The sequence below is a fragment of the Cetorhinus maximus genome, chromosome 18 (genome assembly GCF_964194155.1).
Source record: "Cetorhinus maximus chromosome 18, sCetMax3.hap1.1, whole genome shotgun sequence".
Classification (NCBI taxonomy): domain Eukaryota; kingdom Metazoa; phylum Chordata; class Chondrichthyes; order Lamniformes; family Cetorhinidae; genus Cetorhinus; species Cetorhinus maximus.
Genome location: NC_135896.1, coordinates 41,478,326 through 41,502,155, shown reverse-complemented (window position 1 = coordinate 41,502,155; position 23,830 = coordinate 41,478,326). Strand labels below are relative to the sequence as shown.

Here is a 23,830-nt window from a genome sequence, read left to right as displayed (position 1 = left end):
AAGAAACTGATCATGCAGGTTTTCGCCAGATACCCAGGGTGCGTCCATGACTCATAATATGGAGTAGATCGCAGGCCCTGGCCATCTTCAAGGGAACACAGAGGGTCCAGGGTTGGCGAGGAGTATCTGCAAAGGATGCGGCTAATGATGCTCATGTGGTGGCCACAGAACCCTGCAGACAGAAGGTACAATGATACTCATGCTGCTAGTCAGGCATTGGTGTAGCACATGATAGGCATCTGAAAGATGCCATTCCGAAGCCTGGGTAGACCTGGCAGAGCACTCCAGTACAGTCCCCAGAGGGTCTCATGGATCATCTTAGCTTGCTGTGCGCTGCACAATCTGGTGCTGCAAAGGGGGGAGGACTTGCCAGATGTGAGGCCCTCACAGTCACCAGATTCCACCAGGAGGGTGATGAGTTGCAGTGAGTACCCTCTTGGACAAGTTCCCTCCATCATGGTCCAACATTAGCACCAGCTTTGCTATTACACTCATTTCAACCATGCACTTCAACATGAGAGTAAATAGTTACACATCAGGCTCACATTGTTCTGATCCTCTGAAGGGTGATGAAGCCTCAGGAGCACGTGTCCTTGCTGAGATGAGGTACTAACTAGAGGAGGGTATCTCAGCATCAAGGGTCAGAAGGTGCTGCTTCTTCAAGCAACTCTCCAGCATCCTAGTTCCAGCAGCAGCCTACAAGAGCCGTGAGCTGTTCCACTATCCTCAGTGAGCTCGTAGCTATATGCCTTCAATCCGACAAAGCTCCTGAAGGAGATCCATCTCCAGCAATAGAACAACGCATCCTGTGTAACCTCAAAGGTGAAACAGATAGGTGACACTTGGGTCAAGGCATTCTGCAGGTCTGCATCTAATCTGTGATGACTCAACCCTCTGTGTCATCTTCTTCTCTATCACATTAACATCCAGCACTCTCAGTCAGGGATGCTGGCCTGCTTTTACCTCACCTTAATATGCATGTAGACCACCGGAAGATGACAACAATTAAAATGCCTCCTCTTTAAGACACACATTGTGCCCTCTTGGCCAGCCCTGGCCCTTGCGAACTCCAAAATGCTCAGACACCATGAGGCCCTCAAGGTGGCGAGTTGTTGCTAATAAAGAGCAGACTTCAGCTTCAGTACATCCTCCTTCTTATCCCATTGCTCCCCTCAACATTGTTTAAAGCTATGATGGGCACATCCAGAGCTTGTGCAAAGGCTCTGTTTACCCTAAAAATCATCATTTGCAATTAGTAAGACACTTGGCGGCAAGTGCTTAGATGATGGGACAGACAGCGCTGCATCCCAACATTGTGTTGAAAGCCTTGTGGTCGCAAGGCAGACATTTATAGGTTAAGAAACTATCAAGGTTGTAGGTTTTACTGCCAGGCAAGGGGCAGAGCTTCAGCACCTCGAGGTGACAAGGTGCTCCCACTTATTGATGAGCTTAGCAGATGTACACTCGGAAAGTCAGAAACACAGTTGGCAGACAGGAGTGCACCCAAGATCTGAATCTGGGCTCATAGCATGAAAACCCTGCCGAGAGACAGGGAGCACATGGAGTTGCACGATACACGATCCTTCTCCATGCAGAAACACATCTCTCCTTGTACACTTTCACCTTTCAAGAATGCAAATGAGATAGGAGAACACCTCTGCCTCAATCTTACACAGCCAAGAATAAATATGACAAGACCTAGCAAAGCATGTGAACGAGGTTCCTTCCACAAGCACACTTCACATTAAGGTCGAGGCATCACTGATGTCGAGAATGATCTGAAAAAAGGGCACACACTGTGGTGTTATGGAAGAACACTACATCAATGAGAGGCCCATGATAGTGACATCTGCGATAAGTTGGGGGGGGAGGCACTATGGTATCACACCTGATTGACAGCAACACAGCTCATCATAAAAAGGAGGCATACACAAGAGAGGTGTGAAATGGGTGTGATTCTACTTACATTTGTGAACATTATATACATGTTGTGAACACCCGTGCCACTGCTGCGCTCCTAAATTTTTTAAACTTTCCTAACCCTACTGCTATGTCTAAGTGCATCCACAGTGCATGTGGAAGCAGCCTGTTGACTGCTATGCCCTGTTGTCTGTGATGACTTTGGCGGACGTCCTCTGGAGGGCCGCGACCTGGAGGGCCCCAGCCTGTTTTAGGTATCCTCAGGTGGACCCTCCTCAGCTTGTGGAGCTGGAGGTGATGGAGTCACAGGAAGAGGGGATTGGGATCAGCTGGACAGTTCTGGAGTCACCTGGGTAGATGGCCCTAGGGTATACATCTGCTGGTCTTCCTCTCTACGGGTGCCCGAGGGCCCCTGCCTGACTCCTTTATGAGAAAGGGCAGCTAGAGTGAGATCGAGATGCCCTGCCCCCCTCTCACATGGCCACTGATGGATGCCACCAATGGCTACAGCAATGGAGTGCAGCTCCTGCATCAGCACAGGACTGATGTCTTTGACCAAGGTTTCAATGGTGGCCACCATCCTGTCCATGTTGACCTCAGTGCATTGGCATGCTGATGCTATCACCTTAGACTGAATGCAGATGGACTCCTCCATCATCCGTTGTAAGCTGAGGAATGCAGTTGACATCCCTTCCTGATGTTCCTGTGATTGTTGCTGCAGCTCCACTCACTGATTTAGGACCGAGTCCAGAGACTTGTCATCTGACTCGGACTCAGCAGAATCGTGGCCTCCAGGAGTCCTCCGAGTGCTGGGGACCTCGGATGTCCCTGCCTCCGCCTGCTGCGGATCAGATTGTGTGCTGTGCTCACCAGATTGTGCTGCTCTGGAACTAGGTCCATCGAGGCATGTGTCTCTGCGCTGGTGGAGGGTGTGGGTGAGTGCTGAGATAGGCCTTCTGCTGTGGTGTCCTCAGGATCCTCATCCGAGGTTACATCGGGATTCAAGCTAAGGGATTGGCTGGTTGAGGCTGTTAGGCACTTGGCTGAGGTTCCTAGAAAGGAAGGAGAGATAATTAGCACATGGCAGGCGACACTAAAAGAGTTGGGCATGGTTGTCTGAGGGATGAACTGGTGCAGAATCCTCACTTGGGTGTGCACTGCCAACCTCACCGAGACACGGTCCACGTCCTCTCCGGCCAGCTCACTGGCTTAGTTTTCAAAATGAGAGAGGACCTTGAGTTCCAGTACTCCACCTCTGCTCTGGATTCCTCTCCCTGTGATTGTGTGAGATCTTGTCCAACATAAAGACAGATAGAAAGAGTGTGAGCAAGATGCATGCCAGCTCAGATGATAAGGATGTCTGGCATGTGTGGGTGGTGAGGGGAGCCATGGAAGGGATGAGGACGCAATCTCCAAAGGAGATGAGCCCAGATGGAGATGCGAGGGTGTGTGTGTGAGTGAGTGGTGATGTCCCTTAAGCTGGCAGTGAGTGAGATGCCAGTGAATATGTGATGGGCTTGTGCATTTGTGAGTTGAGAGTGCTCTTGGTTAAGAAGGATGAAAAGGGATAATTTACCATCACGGTCACATAGGATTGCATCTGTTACAGGCAGGCTACAGGAACCAGTGTGAGGGACTAAGACCTCACACTGTATATTTTTATAAAAAATATCTAGATATGCTCGTTGGTATTTCTAAAATTTTAAAACTGAACAAAAACCTTTAAAATGGCTGAACCTATGTCTGTCTGTGACCCCTGGACAGAGGAAGCTACTTGGCAGTTTGGGAAAACTCATCCCTCGTTAACTCTGAGGAGCCACTAATGTCTACCTGTGGACTATACAGCCCAACTTCAAAGAGAGCTATACAAAGGCCACCTGCATTTAATAACCCAGGCTGGCCAGAAGGCAATGGATCATCTGCTAAGACAAAGGTCCTGCAACCTTCCTTTTAATTCCTAAGGGCTGAGACATTTTACAGTCTTTGGAATCCAGATGATGGATACACATCCTTTGTCAAAGACCTGGTGGAGAGGTGGGAGTCATGTGACATGGGCGTCTGGCTTGTGGAACAAATACTATTTCCTTGCTGAACTGCATAGCTCAGTCTGCTATTTACCATCTGACTAGCAGCCACACAGAAAAGGAGGTCTGACCAGGTGGAGCACCTGGTTCCATCTACACTGCTTCTTCTGGAAATTCTGTACCATCACCTACAAGACTGGTTCATCTCTGCATGTCTATCTTATCGTGTGAAGTCAATACCAACAAAGTGAATTAAACAACATAGGTTTTCAGCCCACCGACCTGGAGCTAAAACAGCTCTGAAGAAGAGTCTTACAGACTTGAAACATTAACTCTGTTTCGCTCACCACAGGTGCTGCGAGACCTGCTGAATTTTTCCAGCATTTTCTGTTTTTATACCAAAACATCCTCTTTAGCACAATGGCAGCATAGCAGAGAGAGGAGAGAAAGAACTAATTGATGGACACCCAGTTTTGTCATATGGGGGAAGTCAACCACTAACATGAGATCAAGTTTGCTGGAAATTGTACAAGACATTTGAAAAGAATATAAAGATACTGCTGACAGAAATTTATGCAGAGCTAAAACATATCTGGGGAGACCCAATCAGAAGGATAATGAGATTCATGTAGCACATCTTAAAGTTGACTCCTGGCTAGTATGGGCCTAGAATCTTATTTTTTTTTGTTAGACACTTAATAAATTCACTCCCTATCACGTACCAATGATATGTTTTTAATATGTATGTTCTTCCAGTGCAGTGAATTGAACTCTTTAATCATATTTCAGGGTGCGTATAAACAAATTAACGCCAGGAGAGATGTCAAAATAACAAAACTGAGAGTGCTGGATATTTCAAATAAAAATAAATGTTCTGGAAGTGCACATATTGACAAATGTTTGAAAAAGAAAGATAGGTTAATGCTTTGGATGTAACTCTTTGCCAAACCTGCTGTAAATATTCCCATCATTCTGTTCTTATTTTAGTAGATGGAATTTGCTATGTATACATATGCGCACGGCAGGAAGACAGAAAGGAACAAATTTTAGTAACAAAGCAAAGAACGGCAGTAATAAGTCTGCTTTTCTTCTAAAATTTTAAAATTTAGAAAATGCTCATAATACAATTTGAATTGTGAGCAATACTCTCAACGAATAATCCATTTTTAAAGTCAGGTTAATATGTTAACTCTTATGAAATAGTGCATTATTAAGTCTGAAACAGCATTGCACAAGAAAAATTAGGAATGAAAGAAAGCCATTTAGCTCATCGAGGCTCATCCCTTTATTACAGTTCCCTGTAAACTATTGCTCAATATTGTACACCAGTCCATTTGCTTCCTTTTTTATACGATATGAAATGGTCAAAATATAGTCAAACGTACTGTGAAAAATTATCTCATCCAATTCTCGAAACCGAACTCTTCTTTCAGTTCTCGTTCTGTGAGTAACATAAGCATCGTCATTTTTTGTCCTATTGGATCTCTTCCTCAGTATGGATGCTGGACATTTCAGTGCAATCACCTGCTGGTTTAAAAATATTTATCAAGCTATCTCTGTATATGCCATCATAATTAAAGTTTATACTTCTCTATTTGTGGTTGATATGATTTAATTTAAAAAGGTAGAGTTTTTAAGTAAATGGCTTTAGAATATTAACTCCAATTCAAATATTGTTTCACCGAATGCCCAGTTTTTCTCTCAAAATCCATGTAAACCTGTAGCGTGCCATTAAATTTTCATCAAAAAGATAACTTGCAAGGAAAACATGGTTCAATATTGACCCTTAACTGAACTCTTGACTAGCTGAAAATACCTGATCAAGAAGCTAAACATTATTTGGTCTGATCTGATTTTTATTTAATGATGGGTATAAATATCAATGACAACTAACTGAATCTGTAGCACTAGTTCATTTTCATTAATGGCAGGATCAAGAACAGGTACAAATGACCCATGGAAAAACACACTGACATGTTAAGATACCTCTTGTGCGTGACACGTTCTTGAAGATAATGCTTTTGCTTTAAGTCTTCTGGTATCTGGAGTGTTTTCAAACCCCTGTGGCAAAACCTTATTTGAATGATCCAGCAGTAGATCTGCAGAAAAATCCTGAGAGTTGGCTGAATGATATGGTCCTAATGAATCTAAAGAAAGGTGGTAGATATAATGCATATAATTATCAATGATGTTTCAAATAGAATACACTTCATCAGTAAAAAAAAATGATGGCTGCAAAATTTGGCTCCGTAGTGCCAGTAATTTCGATACTACAGATGTTACTTTCATACTAAAATGGCGTCCATGGCACTTCTGTTCACTTCCAAGAGCTGGCGTCGAATGCCATCTTGGTGAAGGCATTAGTGTGTGCATCATAATTATGCACTGAATGTATGCACAATGGGTAGACTATGACGTCAGTCAGCTACTAAAGCCGATTTGATGCCACTGCTAACGTTTTGGAATTCAATGCTCCAGTTAACATCCTCTCAAACATGCACAGCTGAACATGCATTCAGCGGCAGGAAGGATCCCCCCTCCACCAGTTCTTGTTAAAGAGATCGTGAACAACTTGCAGGTTATAGTTGCTGATTGCTTTCTACTAGCTCTGTTTGAGTTTTATGGAAGTGCTGAGTGTTTGGAGGTGTTACAGTTAGCTGAAATCTGCAGGGAGTGGTGCTGCAAATATAGAAAGCATTGCTTGTGACTGCAAGAGCACTGGGTGCACCATCTGCTCCTAGTCATGGATGCTATAGTGGGATTCCACCTTGGGCTGCAGCATGAGACAGAGATGGCATAGAGGTAGCAAATAAGCAAGCAAGTTGCTCATACAGGGAGGAGGAGAAAAGGGGGTGGGAGAAGGGTTTCCAGCAGGAGGCCTTATCCACCTGAGGCCTTCGGGGAATATTTATTTTACTTCACCTAAGCTAGGAACAGTGTGTGTGACATCTGCGACTCACAAAGGAGGTTCTCATGGAACTCTGCCATCACTTGCAACTAGACGTGCAGCCTCGGAGAGGGTGAGATCAACGCTGCCAGTGGCTGTGAAGGTGACTGTGGTACTGAATTCCTTCACTTCAGGGTCGAGATCCTTCCAGATTAGAGAAGGTGACATTTGTAACATCTACAAGCATGTGATCCTTTGCTGTATCAGAAGGGTTTTTTTATTGCCAGGAGAGAGGATTTGTTGGATACGATCTAAACAGAGAGAAGCACAGGTGGCTTTAGGATAGCAGGCTTCTCCATGGCACAGGGTGCCATTGACTGCACATACATGATTTTGCAGGCGCTGCAATTCAATGGTTAGATGTACCATAAATTCAAAGGGTACCGTTCACTCATTGTGTGGTTGGTGTGTGCCACACTCAGCACAACACACTGGTGAATCATGCTACGCTGGCAGCAGTCATGATGCATTCATTCTGCGCCAGTCTGCTGTTCCATCAACCTTTCAGCCACCACGTCAAACCAGAGGGTGGCTGCTGGGTGACAAGGACTACCTGCTCTACATTTGCTTCATGATTCCCCTCTGCAACTGTATGTTATCAGTATACATACAATGAGAGCTGCCACGAGAAAAATCATCATATGACTGGGGTGCAGAAGTAAGAATACCACTGCCTCAACTACATTGGAGGAGCCCTACAGTACTCATGCAACATGTTAGTGCCAGTCTTGTGGATGCCTTTGCCTGGCTAGGGCTCCTATGCAGTGCTACCCCATGGCTGCAGCATGGCTGGTGGAAAGCTGCTGACCTACAGATGGCTTTGCAGGCTGCCTTTGAGAAGCCTTGGGGCTAGAGGCCCCAGCTTCAGACTATGTGAGCAGCCTGATCTGGCTGGCTGACAGGCTGCAGCACAGGTGAGTGTTTGCAAACAGCTTCAACCCAAAATTCCGAGTGGATGATTCATCAGAGGCTCCTCCTAAGGCCTTCAGCATTACAGATGCCAATTTTCAGCCAATTTGGTAAATTGCATGTGACATTAAGAAAGCTGAGCTCCCTGAATATAGCAAAGGCTATGAGCTCTGACAACATCCCAGCTGTAGTGCTGAAAACTAATTCTCCAGGACTAACAACCCCACTAACCAAGCTGTCCCAATACAGCTACAACACTGGCATCTTACCCAACAAAGTGGAAAATTACCCAGGTATGTCATGTTTACAAAAAGCACTCCATATCTGGAATTCAACTCTTTTGTTCATGTTTGGACCGAGGAAGATGGCTGTAGTTGTTGGAAGCCAATCATCTCAATCCCAGGACATTGCTGCAACAGATCATCAGGATAGTGTCCAAGGCCCAACCATCACCTGTTGCTTCATCAATGACCTTGTATCCAACATAAGGTCAGAAGTTCACTGATGGTTGTGCATTGTTCAGTACCATTCATAATTCCTCAAGTACTGAGGCAGTCCAAGTCCACATGTAACAAGACCCGAACAACATTCAGACTTTAGCTGATAAGTGCCAGACAATATTCATGCTAGATAAGTGCCAGATAATGTCCATCTCCAACAAGAGAGAATCTAACCACCTCCCCTTGACACTCAATGGCATTACCATTACTGAAACCCCCACCATCAACATCCTGGTGGTCACCAATGACTAGAATTGTAACTGGACCAGCCAAATAAATACTGTGGTTACAAGGACAAGTACCTTTTGATTCCCCAAAGTCTGTCCACCATCTGCAAGGCACAAGTCCAGAGTGTGATGGAACCCTGTCCACTTCCTTGGATGAGTGCTTCTCCAACAACACTCAAAAAAACAAGATACCACCCAGGATTAAACAGCTCACCTGATAGGCCATCCCCATCCACCGCCTTAAACATTCACTCCCTCCACCACTGACACGCAGTGGCAGTCGTGTGTATGATCAGGCAAATGGGAACACCGCCACTTTCAGTTTCTCCTCCAAGTCGTGCACCATCCAGATTTTGAAATATATCGCTATTCCTTCATTGTCACTGGGTCAAAATCTTGGAACTCCCTACCTGACAGGACTGTAGGTGTATTTACACCACATGACCTGTAGTGGTCCATGAAGGCAGCTCGCCACCTTCTTCTCTAAGGAAATTGGGGATGGGTAATATACAGGCCTTGCCAGCGACATCCATATCGCACAAGCGAATAAATCTTGAGAGATAACACAAGTTTGTGCTTCATGGAGTCATTGGGACCCCTCCAGGACAGGCACCTCAGCTCTCCTGGTGATCTGCTGCAGCATAATTCACTTGATAGTTGTGAGATCCTGATAGCCCCTTTGAGCACTGGCATCCACCACCATGATGGCAGCATTCTGAACCCGCAAGGTAACAAGCTGAGATTTCATAAGCAGAGTCTGAGTTCCACTGCAGCACTCAGGTGGTTTCTGGTTGTGCTGCAAAGGAAGTTGAGCTATCGGCCATCAGGTGCTGCATCATCTTTAGGTCTGCAGGCGCTCTTATGGAGTTGGCCATGCTGGAAAGGATGGGTTCCAAATTTTGAGTGAAGTCCTTTGCCCAGTTGTAGCCAAACTCTTTCACATTCCTTGCAGCAAGCTTCATGGCAGGCCAACCAATGCACCAAACATTTTTATGTACACGTGCATCAGCCTTTTTTTATGCACCATCCCATTTAAGTCCTCATCTGAGTCCTCTGCAGCAGAACGAAAGTGCAACCTCGACCTCCAGGAAGCTGGCACCTGCACTATCCTCTCCCCCTGCACTGGCTGCAGCCCCCTTGTGCCCAGAGACTCATCAGGCTGAACTTAATTTCCATGGCATAGATCTTGCAGCCAATTGGCATAGATCTTGCAGCCAATTAACATGATGGAGGCATGGGGCCCATTCAATCATGAGGCGGAGCAGGTAGCAAGGTGCCAACCTTGGCACAGCCTAACGAAAGGCTGGAGCTATACCCAGCTCCTGCCATCTTCAAAGGGCTTCCAGACCTGTGTGCAGGTTTGCCTGGCTTACTGCTAAAACCTCCTTGGCTCAACCACAAGATCCCTCACCCGCTTGGCTCAACTGGAAGACCCTTCATCCCCTTGGCTCAACTGGAAGACCCTTCATCCCCTTGGCTCAACTGGAAGACTCCTCATCCCCTTGGCTCAACTGGAAGACCCGTCATCCCCTTAGCTCAACTGGAAGACTCCTCCATCCCCTTGGCTCAACTGGAAGACTCCTCATCCCTTTGGATCAATTGGAAGACTCCTCATCCCCTTGGCTCAACTGGAAGACTCCTCATCCCCTTGGCTCAACTGGAAGACTCCTCATCCCCTTGGCTCAACTGGAAGACTCCTCCATCCCCTTGGCTCAACTGGAAGACTCCTCATCCCTTTGGATCAATTGGAAGACTCCTCATCCCCTTGGCTCAACTGGAAGACTCCTCATCCCCTTGGCTCAACTGGAAGACTCCTCCATCCCCTTGGCTCAACTGGAAGACTCCTCATCCCTTTGGATCAATTGGAAGACTCCTCATCCCCTTGGCTCAACTGGAAGACTCCTCATCCCCTTGGCTCAACTGGAAGACTCCTCATCCCTTTGGATCAATTGGAAGACTCCTCATCCCCTTGGCTCAACTGGAAGACTCCTCATCCCCTTGGCTCAACTGGGAGACTCCTCATCCCCTTGGCTCAACTGGGAGACTCCTCATCCCCTTAGCTCAACTGGAAGACTCCTCCATCCCCTTGGCTCAACTGGAAGACTCCTCATCCCTTTGGATCAATTGGAAGACTCCTCATCCCCTTGGCTCAACTGGAAGACTCCTCATCCCCTTGGCTCAACTGGGAGACTGGGAGACTCCTCATCCCCTTGGCTCAACTGGAAGACTCCTCATCCCCTTGGCTCAACTGGGAGATTCCTCATCCCCTTAGCTCAACTGGAAGACTCCTCATCCCCTTGGCTCAACTGGAAGACTCCTCGTCCCCTTGGCTCAATTGGAAGACTCGTCACCCCCTTGGCTCAACTGGAAGACTCCTCGTCCCCTTGGCTCAATTGGAGGACTCGTCACCCCCTTGGCTCTACTGGAAAGTTCCATGGGTGGGATGAGGTTTCATGAGGGTTTTAAAATATTTAACAAAGGTTTCAGTAAAAGTTATGGACATGTTCCAACTCATGTGACAGTGTCACATGAGGGGACATTTCAGGGAAATCTTGCTATCATTTGTTTCACAATTTTTAATTTGGTGCCAATCTCCCTCAGGCAGCACTTAGCCTCAGGGAGATCAGTGTGCTCTTTTGCATGCATGCGCAAAAGAGCGCACTCTTGGCTGAGGGAATCCCCCCCTCCCGCACAGGGAGCGCATAGCGCTTCCTGGCAGATGTCACGCTGGGTGGGCCTTAATTGGTCCGCCCACGTACCCACGTAAAATAGCGGTGCCCCCCCTCCCCCCCACAATTGGAGGCGCTGATCAGATGTACACCCGTCTGCACCCAGTCCTGCATTTTCCCCCCCACCTCGATGGGGGGAAATTTTTCTCTATGATAGATTTTTATTATTAGAGAGGTAAAGTTCAAAGACATTTGATAATTTGCATTCAAAGGGGAAATCTGTATAAAGGAGATGAGGTTGTGTGTAGGGAAGGAGGCATTCTAAGATCAAACAACTGTGAAATGCCTCCAGCATCTATGCCTCAAGCTGCTGTCTAAAGAAACTGAAGTTAAGAAAACTCGCTTTGAATTCGACTGTTCAGGGTATCGTGTTACTTTGTCTGGGTCTTTTATAATATTTGTTTTACTGTTGCCTTAAAGGAGGTGTAACTGGGAGTTAGATTAATCAGGGTAGCTAGAAGTTATCATAGTAGTAATTTGTAAACCTACCTATGTACTTAAAATCATTTTTTAAAATTTAATTAAGGTTTAATTTAGTTTTGCAAACCCTCTAAGCCTCAGTGGCCTCCTTTTTACTGAATTCAAAGCCCGCATCTCGAAATAAGTACAAATTGCAAATAGTTGTGGCAGCTGCTTCAATTTTCCCTCTGGGATTTGGGCAGCTTGGCATTTACCATGCACCTGCCATAATGAAATTGGGGGCTCTTTGTGGGATATATTTGAAATTCCTTGATTGGTTTGGAGTTGGTGAATCATAAGGTTACAAGGTGGAGAAGCACTTTGAGTTCAGGAGTTGGTGTGATGCTTTTTTTGAAGTGATGACACTGCAATATGGCTTTGGCAGTTGCTAAGATTTGTCTGGGAGTTGAAGTTATAACGATTACTGGTTTACAAAAGGTAAATAAAGTTAAGTTAATGGAATTGGCAGATAAGTTACAATTAGGATTAACAGCAGGGATAAGGAAATCAGACATAATTGAAGGTATAGCACAGCATTTGACATTAGAAGGAATACCTGAGAGACCGAGTTCTCCAAGGGGTGGTTCATTGGAATGGGCTCAAATTCAGTTGCAAATGAAAAAATTGGAACGAGATTCAGCAGAAAAAGAAAGGGCAGAAAAAGAAAAAGAAAGAGCATTTCAAAAGGAGCAAGCGAAAAGGCAGGATAGAGAATTAAAACAGGAAAGGGAAAAAGAGAGAGAGAGAGACAATTCCAGCTTAAAATGCTGGCAGTTAAAAAAGAGATGCCAGTAGGCGATGAAGGGCTTATTTCCAGATCAGAACTCAGTCGAGAGATGTTTAAATTTGTGCAAGCTCTTCCAAAGTTTGAGGAAAGAGAAGTTGAAGCCTTCTTTATTTCATTTGAGAAGATAGCTAAACAGATGAAATGGCCACAGGAAAACTGGACATTGTTGTTACAATCCAGGTTGATTGGTAGAGCACATAAGGTTTTTGCTTCACTGTCAGAAGAAATGTTGGTGAACTGTGATGTGATTAAAAAAGGCTATTTTGAGTGCATATGAGTTGGTTCCTGAGGCATACAGGCAGAAATATGAGAAAACAGCCTGGTCAAACTTATATTGAGTTTGAGAGAGTAAAACAAAGTAATTTTGACTGGTGGATACGGGCATTAAAAATAGAGACGACATATGCACCTCTTAGAGAAGTAGTTCTTTTGGAAGAATTTAAAGATTCAATTCCTTCGGTAGCGAGAACTCACGTGGAGGAACAGAGGGTTGAAGGTAAGACAAGCAGCAGAGTTAGCTGGTAATTATGAGTTAGTTCATAGAGTTAAACCTTTTTTTTCACCCTTTTAAATCAGAAAATGATAGAAAGTGGGAAGCTGAAAGGAAGGTGGGTAGTCAGGGAAGAGAAGTAGGTGGAAATTCACAGGAAGTTTTTTCCCAAAATAAAAAGGAAGGTGCTGAAGATAGGGGTGACGCTTGAAAATTGAGGTGTTTTCATTGTGATAAAGTTGGACACACAAAATCAGTGCAATGGAAATTATAGGGAAAAAACGATTCTCCTGAGTTATATGTCAAACTTCAGAGAAAGATTGGACAGAGCATATGAGTTGGCTAGGGAACATTTAAAGATATGATGAAAGTAAAGGCAGACAGGAAAACTACAGTTTGTAGTTTTGTTGCTGGGGAGGAAGTGCTATTTCTGTTACCAGTACTGGGTGACTCATTAACGGCAAGGTTTAGTGGGCCTTACAGGATTAAAAAGACATTGAGTGAGGTAAATTATTTAATAAATACTCCAGATAGAAGAAAGAAGCAGAGGGTGTGTCATATAAATATGCTTAAAAAGTACTTTGATAGGGAAGAGGACCAAAGGGAGGTGTTAGTGGTGGTAGACAATGAGAAAGAGATAGACATGAATGATCTTGAAATTGATTTTCCTCTAATCAAATTGGATAATGAGGGGGTACTTGAAAATTTAAATGTGATATTGAGTTATCTTCCAGGCAAGTGTCAAAGTGATTTGGAGAAGCTATTGCGGCCACACAAAGCTATTTGTGGGAATAAGCTGGAGAGGACAAATTTAGCTAAACATGATGCATACGTAAAAGATTCATCTTCGATAAGACAACATCCTTATGGAGTAAATCCATCAAAATGACCACAAGTACAGAAAGAAATTGAATTCATGCTTCAAAATGACATCATTGAGTCTAGTTGCAGTAACTGGAATTCGCCTATCGTGCTGGTACCAAAAATGGTTGGAACACAAAGACAGTGTGTGGATTATCGAAAGGTGAATGCAGTGACAAAAGCAGATTCATATTCTATACCACAGTTGGAAGATTGCATTGAGGAAGTGGGACAATCAAAATTTATCACAAAGATTGATTTGCTAAGAGGATATTGGCAAGTACCGTTATCGGAGTGAGCAAAGGAGATATCAGCTTTAGTGACGCCAGCTGGACTATATCAGTTTAAAGCCATGCATGTTGCAGTTTAAATGCACCTGCAACATTTCAAGGACTGACAAACAAAGTAAGTACAGGTCTGAGCAATTGTGCTGTTCACTTTGATGACTTGATAGTTTTCAGTCAAATGTGGGAGGAGCATCTGGAAGAATTATTTACTCAATTACAAGAAGCTAATTTAGTGATGAACCTGGCTAAAAGTGAATTTGCAAAAGTACAAGTTACATATCTAAGCCATGCCATTGGACATGGTAAGGTGACTCCGAGAGATGTGGAAGTCAAGGCCATCATGGATTTTCCCCATGTCTATGACAAAACGAGAAGTTTTGAAATTTCTGGGCATGAGCGGGTTTTATCGGAAATTAGTATCAAATTTTAGCCAGTGTGGTTGCTCCATTGACTGAACTATTAAAAAAGAACAGGAAATTTCAATGGACACAGGAATGTCAGAAGGCATTTGAAAGTTTGGAAACTGTATTAACTATGACACCAGTTCTGGCTGTGCACAATTATGCCTAGCAATTTAAGTTGGCTGTTGACACAAGCGATATAGACATTGGGGCTGTACTGTTACAATAAGATGACACTGGAATTGAAAAACTGATAGGGTATTTTTCACGGAAGTTGAATGTACAACAGAGAAGATACTCAATGATCGAAGAGGAAACTTTGGGTTTGGTGTAAGCAGCATTTTGAGATTTATGTGGCAAACAATTTGTCAGAAATAATTGTTTATACAGACCACAATCCTTTAAAGTTTCTGAACAAATTTTGAGACAGAAGTGCAAGCCTATTCAGATGGAGTTTATTGCTGCAACCATTTAATCTACAAATTACACATATGGCTGGGTGAGAAAATCTGATTGCAGATGCATTGTCAAGGGTTTGAAGCTTAAAGGGAAAATTGGACATTTAAGACCTGGACTGGAATGATTTCTGTTGATACCAATGATTTGTATATATATTATGTTAATGCATGCATTTGGTAGTGTAATAGTGTAATAAGTATAGGAGGTAATATAGGATGGGTTCAGAAAATGAAGCCGTCTTTTTAAATTATGACGGTTCGTTTTTTTTTTAATAAGGAGGAGGATGTCAGGAAGTTACAATAATTTTCATAATGTTATTGGAATTTATTGTAGAGTAATAGTGGGGTCTGTGGCGATGTGTGTGTGTGTGGACTGTAGTGCAGTGCTCCACCAGATCCTCCCAGGCAACAGAATCCCATCTTTAGGATGTCAGTGGCCTGCTTGATCTTGGCCCAGGTCAACCCGTGCCTGTAATGCAAGGTTTCCTCATCACTGTCAGCAGCCATGCCCTTGGTGAGTACCCTTTTCTTCCAGTATCCATCCCTCAAGGCATGCGAGGGGCTGGAACCTGAAAGTGTCATAATATATAAGCGTCATGACTGCTCCCGAGAAACCAGATACACACCCACACCAAGTGCATTCCAAGGTGGCAGACAAGTTGAACGTTGATCAAATGGAATCCCCTCCTGTTAAAGAAGGCTGCTGGCTGATCCAAGGGAGCCTTGTTGGCCAATGAGTACAATCTATTACACCCTGCACTTAAGGAAATCCTGCAATGACCCCGAAGTTGACTGGTGGCTCTGCTATCAGGGTCAATTCAATAGTGCACAAACTCTTTAGTCCTCTTGAACAATTCAGCAACGGGCTGCTTCCCGGGAGACTCCACACTTGCACTTGCCAACCTGAGGCCCCACCTGAGGATCTGAGGGCCTGTGGTTCCTGTGCGCCACTCATTAAATTCGAAAGGTACCATAAAATCACATTCAGACTCATTGGAATGATCATTAATTACCTGCACAAAAGCACACTTGGCTTCCCGCTTGGTGGCACACTGGTGAGGCTCCAAGTCCACAAGTGCAAGTCAACCACATCAGAGCTGCCTTCATTGTGATTGGGATTGTTTGAAGAAAGGGGACATGAGGCCATTGTCTCACTGATGAAGGACGCCTCTGAGGAGATGAGGGGCAAGAGCTTGTGGGTCTTCTCTGAAGAGATAATGCGGATCCAGCATCATACTGTTGGACTACTGCTCCATCACGTCCCGACACCTCCCCACCTCATAGCCCATTTGAGTGGGCCACATTAATCTATACCCATCATATGCAGATCCCATCCTTATGCTAACCTTTAAGGTAAGCACAGTGCCAATATCTGAGCTGATGGCTGTGGCTGTCGGATTGAGTGAAGGTATTTCTGCTTCATCAGTCTCGTCTTTCTTTAGGATCTCAGTTTCCCACGGGCATAATTTTACATCCTGTGGGTGGGCGCGTGCCTGACCGGATCGGGCATAAAATCGTGCGATATTTCGCTCGGCGGGCGCGCGCTAAAGTTGGAAGCGCACCCGGCGACAATTAAGAGGACAATTAAGCCCATTAACGGCGCAATCGTCTCCGATTTTTCGTGGCCCGTCCAACGTTACGGTTGGTGGGCGGGTGAATCAGCCAGGTGGCCTTTACATTTTTCATCAAACCTTATCCAAGGGTGGGATGAAATTTCCTTTATGAAATGAATTTAAAAATAGATATGTGTGGGCAGCATTTTTATGAGGTATAATTTCAGGTGCTCGATTGTGATGCATGGGCTTTTTTTTTGCACTTCTTAAACCTTTATTTAATCATTTGAAGGTCTGCAGCTCCCTGAGGCAGCTGTCTGCCTTCAGGGAGCTCTCTCGCAACGCCCACCCACACCCACAGTGATGTCATCGCCCGCCCTCTTCCTGCCCCCACCCTGGCAGCGCTGAGCTTTTCAGCGCGCGTTTCACACTGGCTGGCCATTAATTGGCCATCCAGCGTGAAATCGCGGCTGGGAGCCTATCACGATCAGTGGTCCATTTCCTGGCCAATCCCGGGCCCCCGATCACGCGCGCCTGCCAAAGGTAAAATTCAGGCCATAAAGGACAAAGGCAGAGTTGGGGTGGAGGAAGGGGGGAAAACAAGAGACAGATGGTTCCACCATCTACAGATGGTAAACTATAACAGACTGCAGGATGGTGGTGAAGTGGGATGTGATGGATTAGGTAAGAACATGCTGTCACCCTCAATGCTTTCAGCTGACCACAGCCTCAGTGATGGCTGCTCCAATGATTTCCAGTGATCCAATGATTTCTCCTCCATGGGGGTGAGGACATGCAGCTCTGCCCGCCCTTTGCCATTTAAGTGTTCCTGCTTCCAATGATGAGTCATCTTGTCTTGCAAGAGAGATTGAAATGTGTCTGCGAGTGTAATGCAGTGTGTTTGGGTGAAGTATCTGCCAAGTTAAGTAGCTGGCAGTGTGTATAAGCTGAGAGGTATGAGTGTGAGTCTTGCTGCAGTGTGAGGGTGAGGCGAAGCAATAAATGTGAGATCTAAGTCTTGGTTGATAGAGACTGTTGTAGGTGCGTGAAGGAGTGTGGTGAATGGTGCAGTGTGTGAAGCTGGTGGTGCAATTAGTAGGAGATGGAATACAAAGGTGCATTAAGGTCATTAAGCTTCTTGTGGCACTCCATGCAGAGCCTCAGGACTAGACAGCCTGCATTGATCGCAATGGCTACCTGCTCCCACTGCCTTCTCAGTGTCTGTCTGGATGGCCTCCTAACCCACTGCGTGAAGAGGACCATTCTATCCTTCAGCCTCCTGCACTGCGTTAGAGAATGTTAGGGCACGCTCTCTGGCCCGTTGTGCCATTTTTCAAGGTACGTTCTGTTTTTTAGCTCCTATTCCATCATTTATAGCCCTGCTGCAGCTAGAATGCACCTTACCTTCAAATTTAGGCCTCCTGCTGAGTTCTGCAGCGACTTAACATCATGTTCAACACTGGGCTGCCTGCCACAATCATCATAATTAGCAGCCAGCACGAAGCTTGCATGCTGACTGTATTAGACTGAAGGCGTGCAGGTTAATTGTGCATCATGATCTCCACATCTGATTTTGAGGGCTATCCAATTGAGGCCCCAGATTTTTACCATTGGAAATATGCCTCACAGAAAATGTACTTTTAAAAAAAAGATGGAAATATAAACGCCAGAAAAAGTGAAACACAGAAACACAACAGAAACTGCAATGTACAAATCAAGAAAATAACAGGGCTTTTTTCATTATTTACTATTAGTTTTAGCTTACTACTAGAAAAATTTCAATGAATTAACAAAATAAAAGAAACACCACCAACACTTCCAAGTGTTTTGTACCAGCTCAGGAAATAAAAGAATGCTGAACTTAACAGAGCATGGGACATGAGTGGATGATACCCAGATGACTAGAGTTTAATTCGAGTGGAGCTCAGGAGATCAATGGAAGAATGCTGCAGTCATGAGGTGACTTATGTTTCAATGTCAATGGGAGTGAGGTAGAAATATAGGCAGGCAATGCTACAAAGGTGGCAATAAAGATGCCAGAGCAGAGGTTGATTTTGAAGCTCAGTTTGGAACCAAAAGAGAGGGCGATGGTGTGTGTTACTGGGTTTATTATGAACACGCAGTTGGGGTAGGCTTGATGTATGGCAGTCGATCATATAGCAGTATTAGAGTCAAGGGTAGTGGCAGAGAGATAAGCTTAGATGCTGTTGGCATACATACGGAAGACAAGCCTATGCTTATGGATGCTGCTGATAGAGGATTACATGCAAATGAGGGAGGAATGAATACTGAATACAAATTATTGTACTCTCATCACAGCCAGAAAATTAAGCACATACTACCCAAGTGGGGAATAACTTCACTTGACTAATGATAAAAGCACCTATAAATCATATAACAAAGTGCGGAAAATGTTAACTTTATATACTTCAAGCAGAATTAAGCAAAATGCAGGTTCTGGTCTTGAGTCTTTCATTACAGTCCAAAAATACATCAGAAGAGAATAGCCTCCTTTTCAATCACAATAGTCCTATAGCTTGCCCATGCCACTAATAAAGAAAACAAAGTTACCTGCTTTGTCGATCATTTTACATTCAGAAGTCAAGAATTTAAATCTTCTGCTAGTAATTGGATTTTCACTGACAAACACTTTCTGATGCAGAGAAAAAAAAAGACAATTGAGAATTGAATTTTAGCCCAAGTCATTCATTCCATGCATCACCTACACGCCATTTACTGGATTCTGCCCAATCCATTTAACTTCCTGAGGCATGGTTCTGCAAAGTTTCTCCTCAGCCTTGTCTCCCCACAAAGGCCAGTAAAGCAAAACTCTGGTAAAGCAGTCTATATATTACATTCTATGTTATTCAAAGGAAAATAACAACCAGCTGCATTTATGATGTTATTTTTAACACAGTAAAACATCCCATAATGATTCGTGGTGGCAAAAACAAAACCCAAACTGTGGTGGTAGAAGCATCAGTGAAATGGGTAGCTTTTAAAGGACGTTTTTGACAGAGGGCAGTGAGTTAGCGAGATAGATTGCTTGCAGGACTGCTTTCCAGGTGAATCTGGCCAAAGTCTTCCACTGAAGGTGGAACAGTGAGAGGGATAGTTGCAAATATGGCCAGAGAAGAAAGATCAATCGGCATATTCACACTTAGCCCAAGCTGAATTTCAAACCACACAGATGTGGTGGAAGCATTTGTAAATGGGGCTTAAAGACAGGGCTGATGACAGCAGGCTTTACTATTTTTAAACATGTGATAGTCGCAGAGCTAGGCAGGGACATGTGGATGTTGTGGAAAACAGAAATCTGAGCCTCGTAAAAAGGCGAAGTTACAGCCTTGGGAGCAGGAATTGATATGCAGGATGAGGCTGTGTTTTCAGAATAACAGGAGTGCCAAAAACTCAGAGGAGAAAAGACTAGCATGCCAAGGCTACTGAAGAAAAGGGGTAAGATTTCGAAAAGAATTGCTTGCATTTATACAGCATCTTTCATGACTACTGGGTACCTGAAAGTGTTTTACAGCAAGTGAATTACTTTGAAGCTTAGTCACTGTTTTAAAACACAGCAGCCAATTTGTGCAGAGCAAGCTCCCACAAACAGCAATCTGATAATGACCAGATAATCTGTTTCTGTGATATTGATTGAGGGATGATCATTGGCCAGGACAATAGGGATAACGCCCTGACAGCAAGGAAGTTGCCGAGGGACTTGGGGATGTAGCAGATAAAAATTTTGAAGCAGATGTGGGTGGGATGATAGAGAATGAAGTGTTGAAAGACGCCAGATGCCTTGAAAAGGCAATCCCTTCCCTATGATGTGTAGTGACCAGAGGATATGATAGAATCTGTGGTTCAGTGAGTTAGGTTCAGTGAGTGGGTAGGTATCAATGGTAGTAAGCCAAACTTTGGCCAATTCCAGCGGTCCAGCATGCCTGTGGATTCATCCAAGGTGATTTTCTAGACATTGAGACTTTACTAGACATTGATACTCTTATTCACAAGAGAACAGACATTGGGCGGAATTTTCAGTGCCCACTGGTGTTGGGTGGCGTGAGCGGACAATATGGCGGTTTCATGACGGCGTGAAACCAGTACACAGCCGTCCGCTCAGCCCACCGATGGTGGACTGCGTTTCCCGCCATCGGACGTCGGAAACTTCATTGAAGTACATCAGCATATCATTATCAGGCAGGCCCGCTGGAATTGTACCCCTGCCATCATTGCTGGAACAGCCATCCACGTTGGTGTGCTTTCCCACCGACGTGTTTCACAACAGCACATAAGCGGACTGCACTTTGAGGGGAACTCGCAGGTGAGTACACAGTAACATTGTGCAGCACTCGCCAGGGTTGCCTGTTGGACTTCAAGCTTCAGGGGTGGGGGGGTGGTTTGGGTTTAAGGGCAGCCCTGCCATTGAGGCGACTTGTGAGGGGGTGCCAAGGGCCTGCCGTTGAATATAGCGCACAAGCGTTTGGGGTGGGGGTAGCGGCCGCACATTAGGGAAGCCTGTGACCATTCCATTGCAACTGAGACAGTTCAGGCGCAGCCACATTGATATGACTGGAGTCGGGCTTCTAGCTTATTTGGCCACTCAAGCAATGTAGAGGCATCAAAGTGCCACCAAGTGCTCCAGAACTTGTCACAAACACCCCCCCAGGTCAACCAGCTCTATGTCTGATGGCCTACAGAGTGTGAAAATGATGGAGGCTCCTGTCTGCACAGGGGCAGGGGCAGCAGAGGCAGCTGGGGCTCCCACACACTCCGCCCAAGAGCCACAGCGAGCCTTCACAGGCCGGCACCTAGCGACACCCAGGGTCTATATATGCCGCGTTTCATTCCTGCAGATGACTGAGAAACAGTGTCGCCGAAGACTGTGCATGTCTAGGGAACTGGTCGGTCACATTTTCCAGCTACAGCAGGGCTTGGCACCAAGGGGACATGGAGGGCATCCACTGCCAGTGATCGTGAAAGTGACCATGGCACTCAATTTCTACACCAGTGGCTACTTTCAGGGCTCCACAGGTGACCTCAGTAGGATCTCACAAGCCGCCACCCACAAATGCATCCATGAGGTCACAGATGCCATCTTTCCAAGGGCACACAACTTTGTGCATTTTGTCCAGGACCAGTACAACCAAGATGCAAAAGCAATTAGATTTGCCCAGATCTTGGGGTTCCCACAGTTGCAGGGTGCGGTTGACTGCATTCATGTGGCACTCAGATCTCCGTCGCAACAAAAGGCATCTCATTCGCTGAATGTGCAGCTGGTGTACGACCATCAGAAACGCATCCTGCAGGTGTGCGCACGGTGTCCAGGGAATGTGCACAACGCCTACATCCTCAGTCGGTCACAGAGCCTTGGGGTCTTCCAGGATCCACAGAAGCTGCAGTGATGGCTCCTCAGGGACAAGGGCTACCCACAGAGGCTGTGGCTGATGACATTAGTGTGGCGGCCTCAAATTCCATCAGATCGACAGTATAATGAGGCTCATGCTGCAACTCGCAACTTGATGGAGCAGACCATCGGGCTGCTGAAGATGAGGTTCTGGTGCTTGGACCGGTCTGGTGGAGCCTTGTAATACAGTCCGTAGAGGGTGTCACACATCGTCATCATCTGCTGCGCCCTTTATAATCTGGGCTACAACGGGGAGATAAGCTGGCTGAGGAGGAGATGGAGGAGCTGCACATCTCCTCCGATGAGGAGGACGCCGATGGGGATGAGAGTGAGGAGGTCCTCAGAGGTGGCAATGACGGGGATGAGGCCCTCACACTGGCTAGAGGAAGCAGACATGCTCGGGAGATCCTCATAGCTGCTAGATTTGTGGAGAATGATGATGACATGCAGTGAGGTGACTCCATAGATCCTCACATTGCGTCTGTGAACGTTTGACTCCAGTCTGGCTTATGGCAGCGTGAATACCCTCTGTGAAAATGCTCCTGTCATGGAGACGCAGTGGAGGCCCTAATAGTCACTCGATTGCAGGAGGATAAAGATGACATGCAGTGAGGACACTCTATAGATCTTCACATAGCCTCTGAAAATGTCTGATTCCTGTCTTGTGGAGGGCAGCTTGCTTGCGCTGCATGATCAGGGCCATGGAGTTCAGCCCACGCAGCAGTGCAGAAGTGAAGTCCTGGACCAAGGTCTTCATTGTGGCCGCCACCCTACCAGTGTTAACCTTGGTGCGTTGGCATGCTGGTGTTATCACCTCAGACTGAAGGTGGACGGACTCCTCTATCGTGCCTTGCAATCTGAGGAGTGCAGCGGACATCTCTTCCTGATGTTCCTGAGCTTACCTTTGCAGTTCCAGCAACTGTGACATGACTGAGTCCAGGTGCTCGTCATCTGATTCGGACTCCGCAAATTTCTGGATTCCAGCAGTCCTCCGAGTGCCGGAGACCTGGGAAGTCCCTGCCACCACCTGCTGTGGATCAGGCAGTGCGATGTACTCACCAGATTGTGATCCTGGGGCTACATCTAAAGCTAGGTCCCACGAGGTGTGTGTCTCTGCGCTGGTGGAGGGTGTGGGTGAGCGCTCTGATGGGGCTTCAGGGAGGATGCCTCCAGATTCCTCTTCAGAGGTTTCTTCAGGGCTTGATTGGAGGCCCTGGGTCAAGGGCTCCATCAGCTGTTTCCCTGATGTGCCTGCGAAAGCAAGGGGAGATAATTAGTGCATAGCAGTGGCTTGTGAAAGAGGACACGTTACTCACAGCATGGTTGCTTGATAGATGTTGCACTGCTGGACCCTCACATGGTAGAGCAGCACTGACCTCACCGTCAGCACAGGACTGGTCCAGATCCTCGCCAGCCAGCAGGATGGCTGTTTTCAAAGTTCGTGAGGATTTTAATTTTGGGCATTCCTCCACTGGTCTGCGACCTCTCTCTGTTGTTGTGTGCCAGCTTATCCTGTATGAATAGAGATGGAGAGAGTGTAAGCAGGATACATGCCAGGCCAGATGAAAAGTATGCCTGGCCTGTGTGGGTAGTGAGTGGTCCCATGAATGGGATGAGGGCAATGACGGTGTCATTGTGAGACAGTGAGTGGTGATGTCCCTTGAACTGGCAGTGAGTGAGATCCATGTGGATGTGTGATAGGTTTGTGAGTGTGTGAGTTGAGAGTGATAAAAAGACCCAAATTACCCTGGTGGAACGGAGGAGATCATTCATCCTCTTGTGACACTGGGTGGCTGTCCTCTTTTGAAGGGCATTGGTGCTGACCATTGCTGCCACTGCCTCTCAAGCTGGGTTAGTGCTGTTGCTGCCCATCC

General features: G+C 45.8%; 1 protein-coding gene across 2 annotated transcripts in view; it reads right to left on the bottom strand.

Annotated features, from left to right (window-relative positions):
- Positions 1-23,830, bottom strand: part of c18h14orf180 (chromosome 18 C14orf180 homolog) — a 64,011-nt gene that overhangs the window by 14,420 nt on the left and 25,761 nt on the right. Inside the window, exons 4-6 of one of the 2 annotated variants that reach the window (XM_078563335.1) lie at positions 19,124-19,205; positions 5,931-6,091; positions 5,330-5,471 (exon numbers count right to left, since the gene is read on the bottom strand). In XM_078563335.1, the coding sequence (XP_078419461.1) occupies positions 5,330-5,471; positions 5,931-6,091; positions 19,124-19,205 (385 nt within the window). The remainder of the gene's footprint in view (positions 1-5,329; positions 5,472-5,930; positions 6,092-19,123; positions 19,206-23,830) is intronic. The other variant, XM_078563336.1, reaches the window with a different exon arrangement.